Genomic DNA, 17500 nt, shown 5'->3' with positions numbered 1-17500 from the left:
AGAACCTCATATTTGACTCAAGTTTTGGCATTTTTGCATGTCTGCCGTCACAGATAGTCTGGTCTGAGCACTTGTCTTGCCTCCTTTGGTTTCTTTATCCCAGCAGGTTTTTTGTTTCGGCTAATTCTCTTCCCAGTCCCTTTCCCTTCTGACCATTTTGTAAAAATATGCACGGCTCTTACCAACCCGGTCTCCCTACTGAGACGCGTAATCTCTATTGAACAAACAGACGTCAAATGGAGGTTGGAACGTGAGGTTCCCAGAACAGTAAGAAACGGGTAGGCTTCCCATTTCTTTGCCGCTTTTATTCCAAACATTGAACGAATTTCTTGATCTACTGTGCCTCTTTAAAACTCTAGCAGCTACTCTCTGTTGTTCCTTAAACTTGTCGAAATTTATTTCATATCTTTTTCGGTAAAATGGAAGGATTTCTGTATGTAATTGGGATAATGATAATCAGCGAAGCTGGTGCCAAAACGATTGAAGGATCCTCCCTTAGGTTCTCGTTCTTCCCTTACTTCGGCGTCTGCTGCGTACTAGGCTAGACCAGAAACGATGATTAAAGGGACACTTTCATGAGTTGCGCATGCGCTAGCGTTTTGCGAAAACTTGAAAAGTGTTAGGTTAACTTTTTCAAGTTGAATCGACAAATTCAAAATGGCGTCCTCTGGGGAGGGCCATGGTGGACTAAGGAAAAACTCCGGGAGAAAAAGGAAGGCTTTAACGGATCGCAAAGAATACCTGAAGGAGTGGAATTACACGCACAAGCGAATTTATCTGAAGCAAAGAATATTTCACGCCTGGTTGCAAGCTAAATTCGATGCTGGCTACGAAGCGCGCAGCGAAAGTAATTTCGCTTTGTACTGCAAGCACTTTCACATTTACAAACGTTTATTGATCCGGAAAGTTCTTCCTGACAGGTAAATATTAAATTGTGAGCGCTATGTTTGACATAGAATTCATTAACTTCGAATATACGTGACTCACGCGTGAATCCATAATGGCGGCTAGAATTTTCCGTAAGCGCGACAGCGAACAAACTCGAGTATGTGCAGCTCATCACGTTGCCCCTTTAATATGCTAACACAAGACAGTTTTTTATGAGGAAGGCAAAATTTTCCAGATCTTCCAACAACTCATTCAAGTCGTATTTTTTGCACTAGCTTGAATTGAATTTTCTTTATTTTGACCAGGGCGAAGTTTTCTCAAGGGCACTTGTTTTTTACTTGATTTATTTAATTTGCTGCTAACATATAAACTAGATTGTAAGTTGCTTTTTTGGAATCATTGGAGAGCTGTGGTCGCCCATCTTTTTTCTGGTTTGTGCGTGTCCGTGCATACAGGCATCTTCGCCCGAGATCGATAGCCCGTCTCTTTCTTTACTTAACTATACTTTACAAGTTAGATTAGGGGTGCATTCGATTGACCGTATTCCGGAATAGGAATACATGGAATATATGAAGTTATAAATCCTTCGTTTTTACGGAGATTCGCATTAAAATTGTCAAACATATGTTTAAGCTATTTTAAACGTATTTTTTATTATCCTTGCTGCTTTGAAACGCGCCAAACATACCGTTTTAATCATCACTCCACGTATTCTTATTCCGGAATAGGGTCAATCGAAAGCGCCCTAGACTTCTTTTTATAGTAAAAGCGCTCAATTACATAGAAAGCTCGTGACAAAAAGGAAACGGTAAACAAGTTTGTTGAACAAATTTAGATCTCCACCACCCCAAAACGAAAAAAAAAAAATTCGTGCTTTTTGTTCAAAACTATTTCTTTTGTTTACGTAATGTTCGCGTTTCAAATCGCTGTTTTTAAGGGCTCCCAAACAGTGTAGAAAACAGCTGTAATTTGATATACGGCCAAGTGAGGAAGGGGAATGCTTTTAATAACGCGTTGACGTAACAAACTACTTCGCGCTGGAACAGTTCTTTGACAGCATCGATGCAATATGATGTTAACATGGTATCGAAACTCATTCACTCGTATTGCTTGGTCTTGGATCAGAGTATGGCCAGTTTTCCCATCATTTAAAGCAAGAACTGAGGTAAGTGAAAGTTATACAGAAAACAAACATGTTTGAGACAAATGAAAATTTTAATTCGATATACCAGATAATTTCTGAGCAGTGATGCTTTGAAATTTTTGCATTTTGCAAAGAATGAGTCGGATCATAAGCGCCTTTGCCACCCAAGAATTTTTAAAACAGCTTCTGATGGCTAATAACTGGCTCGTTATTGAGGTTACTGCGATTTTCGTAATTCTTCGGAATTCGTCTTGGGTTTTGGCTTCCATCAATCAAGCTTCCGACGCCAACAGCAGATGACGAAATCAATTGATGCGTGACATAACCCACCAATCAGCATCTTTGATTCTCGATGCCGATGGAAAGCGATGGGATCTGTACGAATCGTTTTACTGAAGTCTTCCCGGTTATGTTCGGAAATTTGATTGATGGAAGCCAAAACGCAGCTGAAGGTGAGATTCCGCAGAATTATGAAAATCGCAGAAAAAGGTTTAAAACTGGATATAAACTAAGTTTAACAAGTTCTTTAAAATAGCATGGTGCCTTTTGTGAGCAAACTCGTATGTCGATGAAACAAAAATGTAAGCAATGATATCAACAAAGATTTCCATGTAAGAATAGGTAATCACATGATTTCGAGTCACTTTGGAATAAATAAGCACGAATAAAATTGGGGCGAGTGCTTATTTATTCCAAATTACACGAGAGAAATCATGTGATGACTTCTCAGTAATATACATGAAAATAATTCCAGATGTGATCATCTTAATCAATCAGAAGAAAAGCACGCGTATCACGCATTGGAGCAAAAATTGCGCCATCCGGGGCTCGCATTTGATTGGCCATCTGAGACTTTATTTGATCATTGACAAATCAGAATGCGGGGTTTTTGACCTCGCTTTGGACTGAATTAACTGCATTTCTCTTTGGCAATCAGTGTGGAGGAATTTCTCATTTATATTGTTAGAGCTTAAAAGCCCGACATGTGGAAAACAAGGTGCGCTAGGTCACTGCAAAAACGTTGTTGGTGAGATGTTTATTTATTGTTTTGATGTTTGAATCGCGTACTATATGCCACCCGACTCGTACCTTAAGGTGATAGCTTTAGGGAAGACGAGCTTCGTATCGTATCTCATCTGAATCGCTTAGGAAAGCAAATGGCCTTATTGAGGAACAAGGCGAGCTTAATTGACCGATCATAGAGCACGCACCATTTGAGTTTGAGATATAAAGATAATGTAGATTACCCGCCCACTTAATAAATATTGATAGTGGACGCAGTATCAATGAGATAAAATCTATTTTAAGTTGCAAGCTCTTAAACGAAAACGGAAGTTTCGTTTATTATTAGGTACAGAAGGCGTCAGTGGTGTTTTGCCATATTTAGATGTCATCTGTGCGTTGAAATGGAATCTCAAATGTCGCTAAAATAAAGAAATAAGTGTTTTCTGCCGGGTTAGTTTCGTCTATTTTATTTATTGTTTTATTTTAATTTAAAAAGACTCTTCACCTTCTTACCTTATAACAAGGTTACATGGCAACGAAATAAACTAACAACAACAAAATTATAAACAAAAGTAAATAAATAGGATACTTGGTTTAGACACACAGGAATGTAACCCTCTTCAATTAAAGCTTGATGTGTCACTTATTATTCTTCGATTAGTAGAAACGAGGGTCATTGAGTTTGCTTATGGTTTTCGTATAAAAAAAACGTACATGATAGAAACTGTAACCATAAACAGATGTTCCAAATACACAAACACGCACACAAAGGATTACAGTAGAATCAAAAGTGCAAATATTTTTTTTTAAACGGCTATTCTTTTTCAACGCTGTACCATAACTGCTATAGTAATTTTCCGAGTCATTTTCAACAAAGAAGTCACGGTTTTCTACTGACTACTGGTTTTTGTGGGTACCAGAGGAACCTTTTCCAAGTTCTTATAGTGCTGGGCGTGCAAGCGAACCTTACCCAAAAAACCCTCTGGCACCCATCATATTTCATCCTGTCTTGCGTGCAGTCGTAGAAATTAACAAATACCCGCTTTAGAGCGAGTTTCAATCGAGTGTCGTAAAGCCAAAACCAAAGTAATTACTTTGGCCAATCAAAAAGGACGGAGCAAATCCAGTAAACCAATCAAAACTCGAAGTAATTACATGTAGCCGACACAAAGCGCGGGAAAATGTACGCACGCGAGCCTCGATTGGTTTTGGTTTCAGTTCTGACTGTTTGAAAAAGTGGCGAGAACTTTGAACCAATCACTGAGTGAAGTAATGCAAAACCAAGGAAACCAAGCAATTCGCCAATTACTTTCGACACTCAATTGAAAACCACTCTAGAAAAATGAGAAATTAAATTAAAGAACACAAGAAGGAGGCAGAGAGCAAAGAAACTGAAGTTGTCAATGAGGTCACCTTAACGTATGTTGTTGCGAACGGACCAATGAAAATCATGCGGATTTAATTGCCAACGAGGCGGCCGTCGAGTTGGCAAATCATAGAGCCGTACGTGAGTACAGAAGAAAAATCTCATCTTAACCTGCGACCAGGTGTACTTTTCCGTAGACATGATGGGAAAAGGTACGCCGTACTTTTAGCGCCCTGTCTCAAGAAAAGTACGCTTGATCGCAGGTTAATCTCATCTCAGCGTAGGGGACCCTTTTTTGACCATATTTGGGTGTAACTAATACTCCATATTTGGGTAGTGAGGTCACGTTTTTGCATGTGTCGCTTCCACCGTGTGGTTTGTGTGTTGTTTCAGCGGACGATTCAGCTAGTGAGATTGGAGACGCTTGTAGTTGCCTTACGTGTTTGTAAATTGAATTGTAAGCAGCGGCTGATCAAGGAATAGGGTTATACCTACAAATTTCGGACAGAACGAGCGTGTTCGCTTGTCCTGATTTCGAACCAGCGTGTTCGCTTGCGAACCAGCGTGTTCAATTGTCAATTTCGAACCAGCGTGTTCGCTTGTCAATTTTAAACCAGTGCTTTCTTTCGTCAATTGACACGTTTTTAAAGACTTCAGATCAAAGAATTGAACAAACTTCTATAATACATCTTCTTATAGCACAAAGAATTGTCCTTGAACTCCAGCGTTGCGTAATTAAAACCACTCACAACTTGGACAAAGCGGGGGTAAACAATATTGCTTGATTATTGCGTTCAATACATTTTTTATCTGGTTAATCGCCGTTACAAGCCGACAACTAAATGTTGGGTTCTTTAGCTTAGCAGACATTGCTTTTCCGGGTTCATTCAATGTGAAATACAGTGCTGTTATTGTTATTGTTATTATAACCTTCATCACCACGTGCGTGAAAGTTCGAGTTGCGCCGATGAAACACATTCCCTACACGGGGCTGCCGAAAGTTTTTACGCCATCAGTGTAATAGCTGAGCTTGTGTTTATACTAATAGTTAACTTTCAGCATACCATTTAAGTTGTCATGGTTTATGTTCACCGCAGAGTGCTTTTTCTGTCACTTATTCTTTATGGCAGCAGTTGCTCGATAATCAAACCTTTATTTTCTTGTTTTAGAGTAAATTCTCAACCAGAGACAGTGTATACCACTACAAAAGCAATCCACCTTTCTCTGGACAAAGAATATAACGTTTTTACGTTAAAATTTGGACTCAGACAGAACACTCTCAAAGTGTGTAAATAAAGTGTAATCGATGTAATATCCAAGGGTTCAGTCAAAAACCTTCATACGTTTGTTGTATTTATCTTTTTTTGATTGAATCAAAAAATGAAACGAAAATTCATGTGCACATTTATTCAAACAATACTCAAACAACCAGTAAACCTAAGGTAACACTTCAACATCACAAGATATTGCTTCGAACTTAAGTAATACTCCCTCAACATTTACACACTTTGAAATTATGGAATTCCTCAAATTATGCCTTCAAGACCAAGACTCTTATCAGAGTTACTTCACACTCTTCCTTTCCTACTTTCATTTATAGTAAAATAATTTTACCTCTGTGTCAAACTTCCACACATTCCAGAGACATAAAACAATTTTGCCTCGTTGGCACTTGCCGCAAGGCACAACTAGTATAATTTGATGTACTTAGCAGAGACGACTTGCAGATACCATTCCAAAGGCCAACTGAGTTTCTTTCAAAGTATTTCTGGCATTATCCGAAGAGAAACTTGCACTTTTTTCTGTCTAGCTAATTATTTTCGAGCCTCGAGTGGTTCAATACCACCTTCCACCTGCTTTATCCAATAATCGCCAAGTCCATATATCGCGTCATATTATAAAAGCTGGACTGGACCCAGCTGGACTCTGGACTCTAAATAGTTAACCAAAAAAATTTAACTAAAAGAATTAAACCAAGGAGCAAATTCACTTTTAAATTAAGTTAAATAGTTTAGTAGATAAGCGACACCATTACCTGTGAGCGGGTGAAACAGAAGGGATGACGTGAAAAACGCATAAGTGTTGGTTGTTTGGAAGCATTCAACTCGGCAAACCAATTTTGCTCATATGTGTTGCACTGGCTTTCGTGTTCATCGTGTTTTATTTTGTCTTTAAGAAACCCGCTGCATTGTTTTCTTAAACGAACGATTTGCTTCAGACTGCCAAGAGGACCTTTTACAATGAACTTTTCAGTGTTGAAGATTGGTTCGTCGTCTTTCTTGGCTTTTTGCTTCTCGTCATCCCGTCTGTTCTCCGGCTTACAGATAATGGTGTCGCTTACTTTCGTTGAAAGTGAATTTCCTCGTTGAATTTTTATTTTATTTTTGTAAAATTGAATTTTTTGGCATGTCCGATTCGCATCTACAACCTTATATTTGTAAAAGTGATAAGATAGCGTTGACAGCGCTACATAAACTCTCCATTCGATGATAATAATAGCATAATGGTTTGTTGATATACACTGGATATATAGTTTACGTCATAGAAAGTGCGGCGTACGGGGTTTTATGCACGAGTTGTTTGTGTCAAAAACCCGAACGAGCGAGGAACGAGCGAGTGAGGGTTTTTGACACAAACAACGAGTGAATAAACCCCGTACAAAGCACTTTCTATGTCGTAAACTGTTTATTACACATAACATGAGAATTTTCATTAAAATAGTTTTCTGAACGCGAATTATAAACAAAAACTCACTAACAATAGAACCAAATGCAAATTTAATTTAATTCAATAACAAAGTACGATTTGCACGATTTGCACGAGATGCACGAGTGATTGGCATGGAAACGCCTTTACGCTATCGTTGATTGGTTATACTTTCACATGTGAAATAGCTGTACGCCATTCTGATTGGCTGTATAGGCCTTTTTCACATGTGAAAGTAAAGCGTATAGATTTGTACAAATGAGCTTTATGGAATAAAATTCTCATGTTATGTGTAATAAATATTGTTACAAAATGTTTATTAATTCGTATGTTTTGAAACAGAGCCCTGCTTCAGCCGTGAATTTTCACCATGAGTGCATTTACCCAATCTTGGTATGTTAAACTGGTTCAGCCACTTTCGGTCAAACAATCACGGAAAGACTTGGATTTTTATAGGTTTGTCCCTTTGTGCGAAAGGATCGCATACAGGAATTTTAAACAAAACCAAATGACATTTCACTGGCTTGGCTCACATGACACGAGGCGAAAATGAGAACTCAGGAAGTTTTTCTTACTTTCGGTATTCAAAGTTGTTTCATGTAAAAGATTCTACACTACACTATTGCAGTCGATGGGATTTTTCAATTTAAGTTGTATGACCACAAGGATCCATAGACAAAATTGTTAGGGCTTCTAAAGAAAGGGGCACTCCTTCCTTCGGTTTTAAGTTCAAAGAGAATGAAGTATTGGCTCCACTCTTGTATCTGAATACTAACAATTGTAATGTATACGTGCTGATTTTCTTTTCGGTCATGTTCAAATCAAAAAGCACAGAAAAGACTTCTTAAAACTGGGTGAACTTCAAAACTTTCAATGATGTCATAGCAAAACTTGCGAAACTTGAATCATCACACTCCAGTAGGTTTGGAAAAAGTCAACCGGAATAAATTAACGAGACTCGAAAACTATAATCTGCTCATCAAGAAATGCTGAAATGATCACGCGGTCAATGACGTTTTACGTGGCAAACTCCCAAGCGATCGAAATCTTCCTTAAATCAGTGCAAAAGTTGTTGATTCTCATATCTGTATCAAAGAGGAGCAAGACGCCTTGAAACGGGCAAACGAAAACTATCGCTCACTCGAAAGCTGGTAAGTTAATTTTAGTTTAGCGATACTGATGCAGCGCAGTATATAAATATGGTCGATGACGAGAAAGTAATCTTTCGTGGAAGAAACTTTCGATTTCTGAAAGAACGATTCTGAGACAAACCTACAATCAACTGAAAGGACGGTCTCAGAAGAGTTAGTCATTCGTCAAATCAGAAGCTGCCTCGGACTTGAGTGCTGTTATATTTAAATATTCGGTGTTTTGTTTAACATACTTTCATATAAAAATTGTTTTGAACAAGAGATAGAAACCGTGCGGTGTTGCTCCGGTTCCGCATTTCGATGAAACTGAAGCGTTTTCATGGCTGCCTCAGTAAGCAGATGTTGATGTTTGGGAGCCGAGTTTTCAGTTTGTGGGCAAACGTTTCCTTCCGTGATTGATTATTCAATCGAGCGGGTTTGAGTAGCATTTAATTCCGGTTGCTCGCTGCGTTGGGTCGGTATCGAGCTGTTCGGAGTGCCTTTAAAGCTTTGTAGGTCATTTTAGGCTGCGGTTAAAAGTTTTTATTTGTTCGGTTATTCTAGGGGAACTTGAAGCTTTTCGAATTTACCCTATAGGGCATTTTTGTCTCCTTCACGAAAATCTTAGGTATTGCATCCTTTCCGAAACTCATAGCTGGGCTTTTTTCGGCACTTAAAGGACATTTTTATCAATCTCGAAAGTAACAGGTATCAGTTAACTTTTTCAGATCACGAAAGTTCGATGTGAAAATTCTCAAAAGAAAATCCTAGGTGCCGGATTAAAGGCCTTCCGAACAGATAATTTTAAGAAATGTTCCGTTGGGTGTCCCTGTTCTTTTGGAAGAATATAAGTAAGGAAAATCCTGTCTTTTATATCTGTGATTTGAAGCCGTGGAACAGAACTGGAACAAATGGGATGTTTGTCGCAGTTCTTGGTGGTTGGAGGTTTTTTTTATGATAAATTGAGCTTGGAGTAAAAAAGAGAGGCAGGAAACACGAAATTCAGTCCTGGAGCTGAAATCATGAGACGGAAGATTTTTAATTTGTTACTTCCTTCAGACAGGGGAGAATTCATTTCAAGGGCTTAAGCAGCTACAAGCATGTAGGGAGAAATGAGAAAAAATCCACAATAGCAACAAGAAACAGAAAAATAGAAAAATTATCCGATATAACTTGTTTCATATATTCCTTGCTGTTCCATGCTACGCGATAGTGATAATACAATGACCACAAAACTGATTATCAAGTCTTGCGGGTTCTCGTCGTTTCGAAAGTTCCTGTCAAATCTACTCAATGATAAAATGCCTCGTAGTGTTGTCACCGGTCGCAGCTGCGATGACTCAGGTGAGATCGAGAAGGGTCCGCTTGACAATTTCTCCATATCACATAACCACTTGTCAATGCTGCTACGAACTTGATTGAGCCGCCCCAACTAGGTGTCTTCAAACACTCGGCTGTAAGGATAATATCCCAGAAGCACCCAACGATAATCTTCCGTGAAATATGTGTTCGGGAGAGTCAAACTGTCAGTCTAATAATTTTGGTTCTACGTAGCCAAACAGCTATAGATTTCTTTACTAAAACTTGACCTAAGAGATTCGCAACCAGGGAAAAGTAGTCTCTTTCGTTTTCGGAAGGGATATTTTTGCAACTTTTGGCACTTGATTAAAAAGGTCACCTAGCAATTTCGGATGAGCAAATGGTTTGCCGGGAAGTTCTTAGAAGGTAACGTTCAGCTAACAATTTCTGAAAAACAGATATCATTCCCTAAAATTTTCGGACACTTCAGCTAAGATATCTGAACAGATCAAATTCTTCGAGTTGATAAAAACATCTCTTTGGACAGTCTTTCTACATTACAAGGAGCCTAGAAATGTCCCTCAAAGGCTTTTAGCTTAATTTGCTCGTTGGTTCCCTTGATATCCCTCGTAGAACGTATGTTTAATATTGTTTCAGGGGGAGGGAAACAAATAAAATCCAAGGCTGTGATTTACCTTATTTCTCTGCCTCTATACTGAACTCTCTACAACTTGCGCAAAATTTCCGGTAAAAGGCAGGTCTAGCACTGCGATTACCATGTGGACTATTTCCGCTACCCACCATGAAATCCACGCTGTGCTCACTCTAGTATGTGTTGTTGGACTCTTCCTTCCTCAATTCTTGATGTTCTACAATTCTTCAATATATTTGGACGTTGCTGTTCAAAGTTAGGTTAACAACTGATGAAAGCTAAGCCGATAGCTTGAATTATTTAGAACCATCGCGATCCATTGTAAATACTATTACATTGTTGAGATTGGAGAACAAAAAGGAAACTGACTATATCAAGGTATCGCGCGAATGAAATGCCCTAATATGAGCAAAGTAAGGCGATTTGACTTCTTGTTAGTTCAGATGAGAGATTTCTTGCGCGATTTTCTTGTGTTTCTTCAGCCCATGGCTTCCTGAGAGGCCAGATCTAAGAAGATAAAAAGGTAAAGAAAGGGGAGCCGCAAAAGATAGAAGCCAACGAATCTTCAAATTTCTAGCGTCAAAGTACCGGACGTGAAATGGTAAAATTTCTGGCCTCCGGCCTCAAACGAAAACCCGTTTAAAAGGCCGAACACGCCGTTAAACTGATCAGTAATGCCGGGGTCAGTGATTATCATTCTTTATCATTTTTTGGTGATTATCTTTTATCACCTCTTTATCAACTCTCGAGTCATTGTAGAGGGAACGTACCCAATAAAAGCGCATCAAATCAATGTTGGTTCTCGAAAACTTCTCGGAGCAGAGTCAGGGAGAACTAACAAACTCAACCCGCGCATATGACGCAGAACCGGAACATTTTTGCAGATTGGTGAAATGCGAGTGCTCCCCCAGCTATCTGATAAAAAGAAATATTTGATATATTGACCGCCTTTTTGCTGAAATGATTCGACCGGCAGGTTGAGAGCCAACATGTTGAATGCGTCAAATCCACATGCATGCTCCCAGCATGAACCCGGCCTTGATTCTCAAGCAATTGTCAGAGAACTCATGGAGAATGCTGCAAGACAAGGTATGTACAAATGCTGATGAGGTTAGTTTCTAGGAAACCATGGATTTGGCGTCGGTGGGTGAGTCAGCTTATAACACCAAATCAAATTATTCGCGTTGACGAAGGGCTAACGCTCGAAATGTCGACATGCAATCTTTTTACTCTTAGCAACTCGTTTGCTAAAACCGCATGTTCGTGTTTCATGTCACTCCCCACTAACCCAGCACCACAGTTTCCGCTTTAGGAAGTTCAAACTCCCTCCTAATCCTCGAAGCATCAGCAATTTCATTACATAAATTGTCTTTCTAAAAACATGACAAGTTAAGGGTACAATTTTGGGACTGTCCTGTGTTTGTTTGTTTTTTTCGTACCCCATTTTAAAATAGTCAGAACAAACGTAGTATGGTGTCCACGGATATGGCCTATGTGACCCAAGAACCAATGCTCAGGATAGTATAAATACGACTTTGTAGATGGTTGAGAGAGAGTTGGCCCACCCTTTGGCTGGGGAAAACCCTGGGATCGAGTTTAGTACTGATTTGTGACCTTTGATTCCACGAGGACTTTGATTTACACTTAACGCACGTGATGTTAATAGGCCTTTTTCGAGTTCATGTCTTCCTCCTCTTCAAAAGGAGTCAAGTTCGAAGTTTTTGTTATGAAAATTAGCTTTCATTCAGATGTAAAGTAGAACCAAGTAATTACCATCACAAAAACTTTGCACTCAGACTCGCTTTGAAGAGGAGACAGACACGACCTCGGAAATGACCTATTGTGTCGAAAGACAACTTTCATAAATGGCGACCATTTTTACATTCTTTTGTGTTTATGTTGATTAGACCTGCTGCCCTCATTTTGAAACAAAAAATCTTTTGAAATTTCTCGTCGTAGGCAGGCTAGAAAAGGTTTATTACCCTTACAACAGAAGAATATTTTATTTGGCCGCCATTATGAAAGAAGTATAGTATTAATTAGTCGAGCCTTGACGTAACCAACCGAATCTTAAGCGAAATCTTTTTGTTTACAGTTATCAAAGTAAATCAGTAAGCCAAGTTCAATTTCTACATTCATTACTTCGATACGGAATAAGTCCGAAAAGAAGGATTTATTTCTTAACGACTTCCGACATTTTCCAGCGCTTATTTAACAACCCCGACTTTGTAGGAAAGAAGAAGCTGTTGATAAACGGCAACTTATCATCTCAGTAAACAAAGCCTATGTAATTAAATTGGTTTGTTTAGTGAGTGAAGCAATCCCTGCAAGGGGAGGTCTCTTTTCTCTCGTATTTGTTGGGCTGACATGTCGGAGGAAAAGAGACCCGTGAGTCAAAACTCGCCTTCATTTAACAGCCTTCCCCGATATTGGGCAGGCCTGTTCAAAACTGACCGTGTTTTTCAGAGGGTGTGTTCGTTATGTAACCACCGTGCAACTGAACACAGTCAGTTTCGAGCTAAGGCAGAAAACTCTTTTCCCGAACAATTCCTAAGAAAAGGGAGCTTTATTAACTGGAAAAAAGTACGGTAAAAACGTCGTCTCCGTCTTTCTCGAAAGACAGGGCACTGCGCCGGATATGTCAGTTCGTTGTGTAGCAGCTTCGGCTGTGGCTGTATAAAGTCCGTAAAAACAGACTCCAGGACTCTTACTCCTTCAAGGAGCCAATCATAACGAAAAGGTGATTGGCTGCGGATCAGGTACGAGATTTTACAGCCAATCATCAACTGAAGGCTACTCATACAAAACCTAATTATTTACAAAGCTTTAATACCAAATTGAAAAACCTCTCCATAAGAAAACTGATAGCGCGTTATATAACTATATCATAGCCTTAATGCATAAAGAACCTGCATTATGCAGGTTCTTCCTTGCTTCCCATAGATCGGCAATTTCTAGAAGACCTTACAGGCGGGGAAAACCCCGTTTTCCCTTGTGAACGGGAAAGTAGCCAGGGGTATGGATGCTATACTCCACCAGACAGCGTACAGAGTGCGACCCCTTCCCCCAGCGGAATTCAATCTGAAGCCACCGTTAGTGATCAATCTGGAAATGACATCAACTTCGATTGCCCAAATATAGTAATTGTTTCCAAGCCAGGACAGTCAAATTCTACGCGGTTAGGAATATCGTCAAACCACAAAACAACTCCTATGCAAACAGCAGTGCCTCAACCTAGAGTTAGTCCTGGTTGCGTAAACACCGGGTTTCAAGGAAATGGCATATTGGAAGTAGACGCCAGTTTGGCGTCGCCCCGGTCTCAAGTTACTTCTGCAGAGTGTAGTCGAGCATGTATCGAAATCCTTAATCCCAAAGAAGAATACGACAAAGTACAGAAAAAGCGTGGACCTAAAGGAAAAGTTTCTGAACAGAGAATCAAAAATGGACAGGTATGAATTTTACAATATGGGTATGACTGCATGTTTGGACCGGTTTTGAACATAGACCATTTTACGGTTATGGCAGTCATTTTGAAATCCATTGTTTCAAATAGCTATTATGAGATTCCAAGGGGGCAAATTAATATGCATTTGCCCCCTTAGAATCCCATAATAGCTAATTAAAACAAAGGATTACAAAATGGCCGTCGTATCCGTAAAATGGTCTATGGGGTCAATTAAGGTGTTTTTCAATAAGACTAAAGTTTCCCTAGAACTATTGTCACCTTAAGGTGGACCACAGCACTAGGAACCACGATCATGAATAAGCTTTGAGAGCAGCGTGTGGGTTCCCTAATGTTCCACGGAGATTACAGAAACATGACATTTTCATGAGAGGGGGTCCTGCGGCTTATCATCGACTTCGGCAAAATGTGTGAATGTAGCGGATTTAAATTTTAAAACAAGGCAAGACACGAGTTTAACAGTGTGAAGCCCGCCTGAAAGGCCAGTGCCACATGCTAAATCAGTCGTGGATACCCAAGGCATCCCTACGCGATTGAGTAGGTGACCCATATGACCATTAGTAATAGCGGTACCATTAAATAGTAAAATTGTAATTGACAATAATCAATCTTCTTCTTAAAACGAAGGCTAAAACTAAAAGGAAGCTTGAAAACAATTGAAGTTGTTATAATACCAAACATTCAATAACTTGCTTACGAGAGCTGCTATACTCTATGCCTTGTTTGAAGCCAAACGTGCGCATGCTCAAAACTGGGCAAAGACGAAAAGATTGTCCCTTCCCTCTTTGTATCCCAGTCTAATCGTGTCTATTATCTCACATGATGTTTAATAGGTTCACTGACCGGTATTTGTTGTTTTACAGGTTGAGATGAGAATTAAAACGTATCTGCCGTTGTCTGAGCTCTGTGTTTATGTACAGCGTGAACCACAAGCGGAAAAGAAACTTACAGAAAAGGACCCCAGGTCATATGGAGTGGGACCGACGAGATTTGATGAGCTCACAATTAATCCAGTTGCCAGTATGTTCATTATATTTTTAGCAGGAATTAGAGCTAGGGCCAGAAGTTTTAAGATGACGTCATGGCGGTATTGCAGGCCTGTCCCATTCTAATGCAACTTTTCCCCTCGATAGTTGTTAATCTGTTGCCCGGTTTTATGACTAATCAGATTTGTTTGTCAATGAAAACTCAGGCGAATCATCTTAATAACGATTCATAATAGACTTTATTCGTTTGTACATTTTATTTTCCAAAAAAATCACGTGATGATACTCAGAAGATTTGATCCTTTGTTGTTGTTTATTGTAAAGGGACCGCGTGCGATCATGAGTTTTTCCAACTTTAAAAAAACATCCTCTTGAATATTGTCATAATGCCTACTTTGAGAAAACAAAATGTACAAGCGAATAAGGGCTATTAGGACTAAATTCACCAGCTCCTTTAAGACAATTGCGGAAATGCCAGCCGAAGGTATTTTCGATTGTTTTTATCCCATGAGTCCCTCGGCTTCAGTTGCTAAGGGGGAGAGTATCCGAACCGGAATAAGTTCAACCACCGTTTCAAAATACTCGGATTTTTTCCAAGCACGTCCGACTCATCTTTGATAGATAAATAGCCTCATTTTTTGTTGTTATTTCATAAAATTGATGTGGCCTTAAGTCATTTCAGCCAGAAGAAAAGACCACCAAAACGAACGATATCTGATGGGACGTTTATTTGTTTCTTCAGGCGTAAATCCAGCGTTAGAGCCACCAACCTACCTTGTGAAACTTGATCTCGATTCCTTATATAAGACATCCAACAATAAAGAGGTTTACAAACTGGAGAAGAACAAGGGCACGGAATATAACCGCTTCTGGCTCAGAATTTACCTTAAGTTTGTCGATGGAACGCACGTTGTCCATTTCCCCTACGAGTTTATTTTGAAGAGCGAAAAGACCATCAAAGGTAAGTAGAGATTTCTAACCGGGGAGGGGTAGAGGTGCTATTCTCCGTATTCATTTTTTTTCCGAAATGGCCTCGATTTAAATATTCATTTGTTTTTACCCAAATTATCCCTTGAGGCCTCGTTCTTAAGCGTAAAATTCAAAAGAATATTTCGCCTTGAAAGAGGCATCAAGGTCTAATTTGAATAAAAACAAAAAATTATCTAAATGGCGGCCATTTTAGAAAAAGGTGTGTCGTAAAACCTGAATTAGGGTTATTACTCTGGGCAATCGTAACAGGGGCAAAGCACGCGATGTGCATGCCAATCAAAATTCGTAGATGCTTGCTGAAAGCGCGGAAAAAGATGCGTGCATGGAGTGATTAGTGTTTATTTTGCTTCTCATTGGATACAAAAATGGCGAGAGACTTTCAAACCAAATACTCAGCGAAGCGATCGCGGTCGACTCATTTCAAAGATTTAGCATCGTTTTTATGGTAAACGGCTAAGGTCAGGGTGAAATTTGCTGAAGTGCGAAAGCGCGGGAAAAAGATATACGTGATACGTGCGATCGGTGTTCATTTTGCTTCTCATTGCAAAAAAAATGGCGCGAGACTTTGAAACCAACCGCTCAGCGAAGAGATTGCGGTCGACTTATTTCAGAGATTTAGCATCGCTTTTATGGTAAACGGCTAAGGTCAGGGTTAAATTTGCGTTTTGCCAAGAAAATCAAAGAAAAGTGTTTGATTTTAGTTTATTTATTGGCTAGGCCTGTTAGATACATTTCTGGTTACTTCTCAGATAGAGTAAGAGAATCTTCGTGCTTTTGCCCTAAAGAGCAGTCTGCCGTTGGCGTTTCACCTAAATGCAGTAGTGAAACAATAATAATTTTGGCTTTCCGGTGATTGTAAACCGCATTAAATGAGCAACTAAATTCACTACAAATTGGGGTAGGTTTTTGGTCGTAAGCGCATTTCTGTTCCATTCGATAATTCGCATTATTCAGTCGTGGTATTGGTGAAATGTGCAAGGCTTAGCAAGTGACCCAATTGGCACAAACTGACAAGAAATGTCATTTCCAAATATTTTAGCGGTTTGTCTTACTGATTTCTTTATTTCTCTTTATATCGTTTGCAATCTTTACCTCAACCCTGCTTAGTCTCTCCAGGCCGTGTTTCTACAGCTGAATTATCACCACACGGAGCTTCAGGTGAGTATCGTATATTTTTTCATGCAAGAAGAAATCATAACTTACTTTTACGAATTCTGCCATCTGATAGGATTACGTACTATCTCTTGTTAAATAAATAGTCGTGCAAAAGAGACTGGCATTTGTGCTTTAAAGGCATTATTGGAGACCTTAGACAAAGACGGCTAGGAGAACGCTGTCTAAAAGTGTTTTTTCGCGTTATTGTAAAAATTTAGCAATTATTTAAAGTCGCTCGGCATGGAAAGTTTGTGCTAGCCGATTCCAGGAATAAGATTGGAGAGAACGGTGTGGATAATTAGTGGGCAAATTGAATATTTATCGTCAGGTGCTCCATATAACTTCAAATTTTGTCAGTTCGCGTCGTTTTCAGGGCGAGAACGGCACAGAAATGTACACAAATGTAAAATGCACGCGCAGGGCGTGCAGAGCTTGGACCTGTTTTTCGTGTCGTTCTCGCAGCCGTCGTTATCATCCCAATTATCGAGATGAAAGCAGGGGTAGTATGCCGCCTACAGAAACAATAAGACCATCCGCACTTGTCTTTTGAGCGGTCCAGAATTTAACTCAAACCTAAGTTTACTTATTACGTTGAATAATTGTTTACGTTTATTTCTCTTTTTGAGGCTATAAAGTAAGGGACAAAACTGTTGAGATATTTTCCCTCTCACTGTCGCGGCTTCGAATTCTCACTCATTCTCCTCCTTACGAATCAA

General features: G+C 39.4%; 2 protein-coding genes across 2 annotated transcripts in view; both read left to right on the top strand.

Annotated features, from left to right (window-relative positions):
- Positions 1-3484, top strand: part of LOC138043626 (protein PBDC1-like) — an 18196-nt gene extending 14712 nt beyond the window's left edge. Inside the window, exon 8 of the mRNA XM_068889985.1 lies at positions 1-3484. This exon is cut by the window's left edge and continues 1072 nt beyond it. The gene's annotated coding sequence lies outside the window, so the exon portion shown is untranslated.
- Positions 3485-8548: 5064 nt separating this feature from the next.
- LOC138043625 (uncharacterized) overlaps positions 8549-17500 on the top strand; it is a 24924-nt gene continuing 15972 nt past the window's right edge. Inside the window, exons 1-6 of the mRNA XM_068889984.1 lie at positions 8549-8591; positions 11167-11279; positions 13113-13639; positions 14517-14673; positions 15382-15600; positions 16737-16787. Coding sequence (XP_068746085.1) covers positions 11180-11279; positions 13113-13639; positions 14517-14673; positions 15382-15600; positions 16737-16787 — 1054 coding nt within the window. The 5' untranslated portion in view covers positions 8549-8591; positions 11167-11179. The remainder of the gene's footprint in view (positions 8592-11166; positions 11280-13112; positions 13640-14516; positions 14674-15381; positions 15601-16736; positions 16788-17500) is intronic.

This window comes from Montipora capricornis, chromosome 3 (assembly GCF_036669925.1).
Source record: "Montipora capricornis isolate CH-2021 chromosome 3, ASM3666992v2, whole genome shotgun sequence".
NCBI lineage: Eukaryota > Metazoa > Cnidaria > Anthozoa > Scleractinia > Acroporidae > Montipora > Montipora capricornis.
The sequence above is the reverse complement of the archived record's forward strand: the minus strand, read 5'-3'. Positions and strand labels throughout refer to the sequence as shown.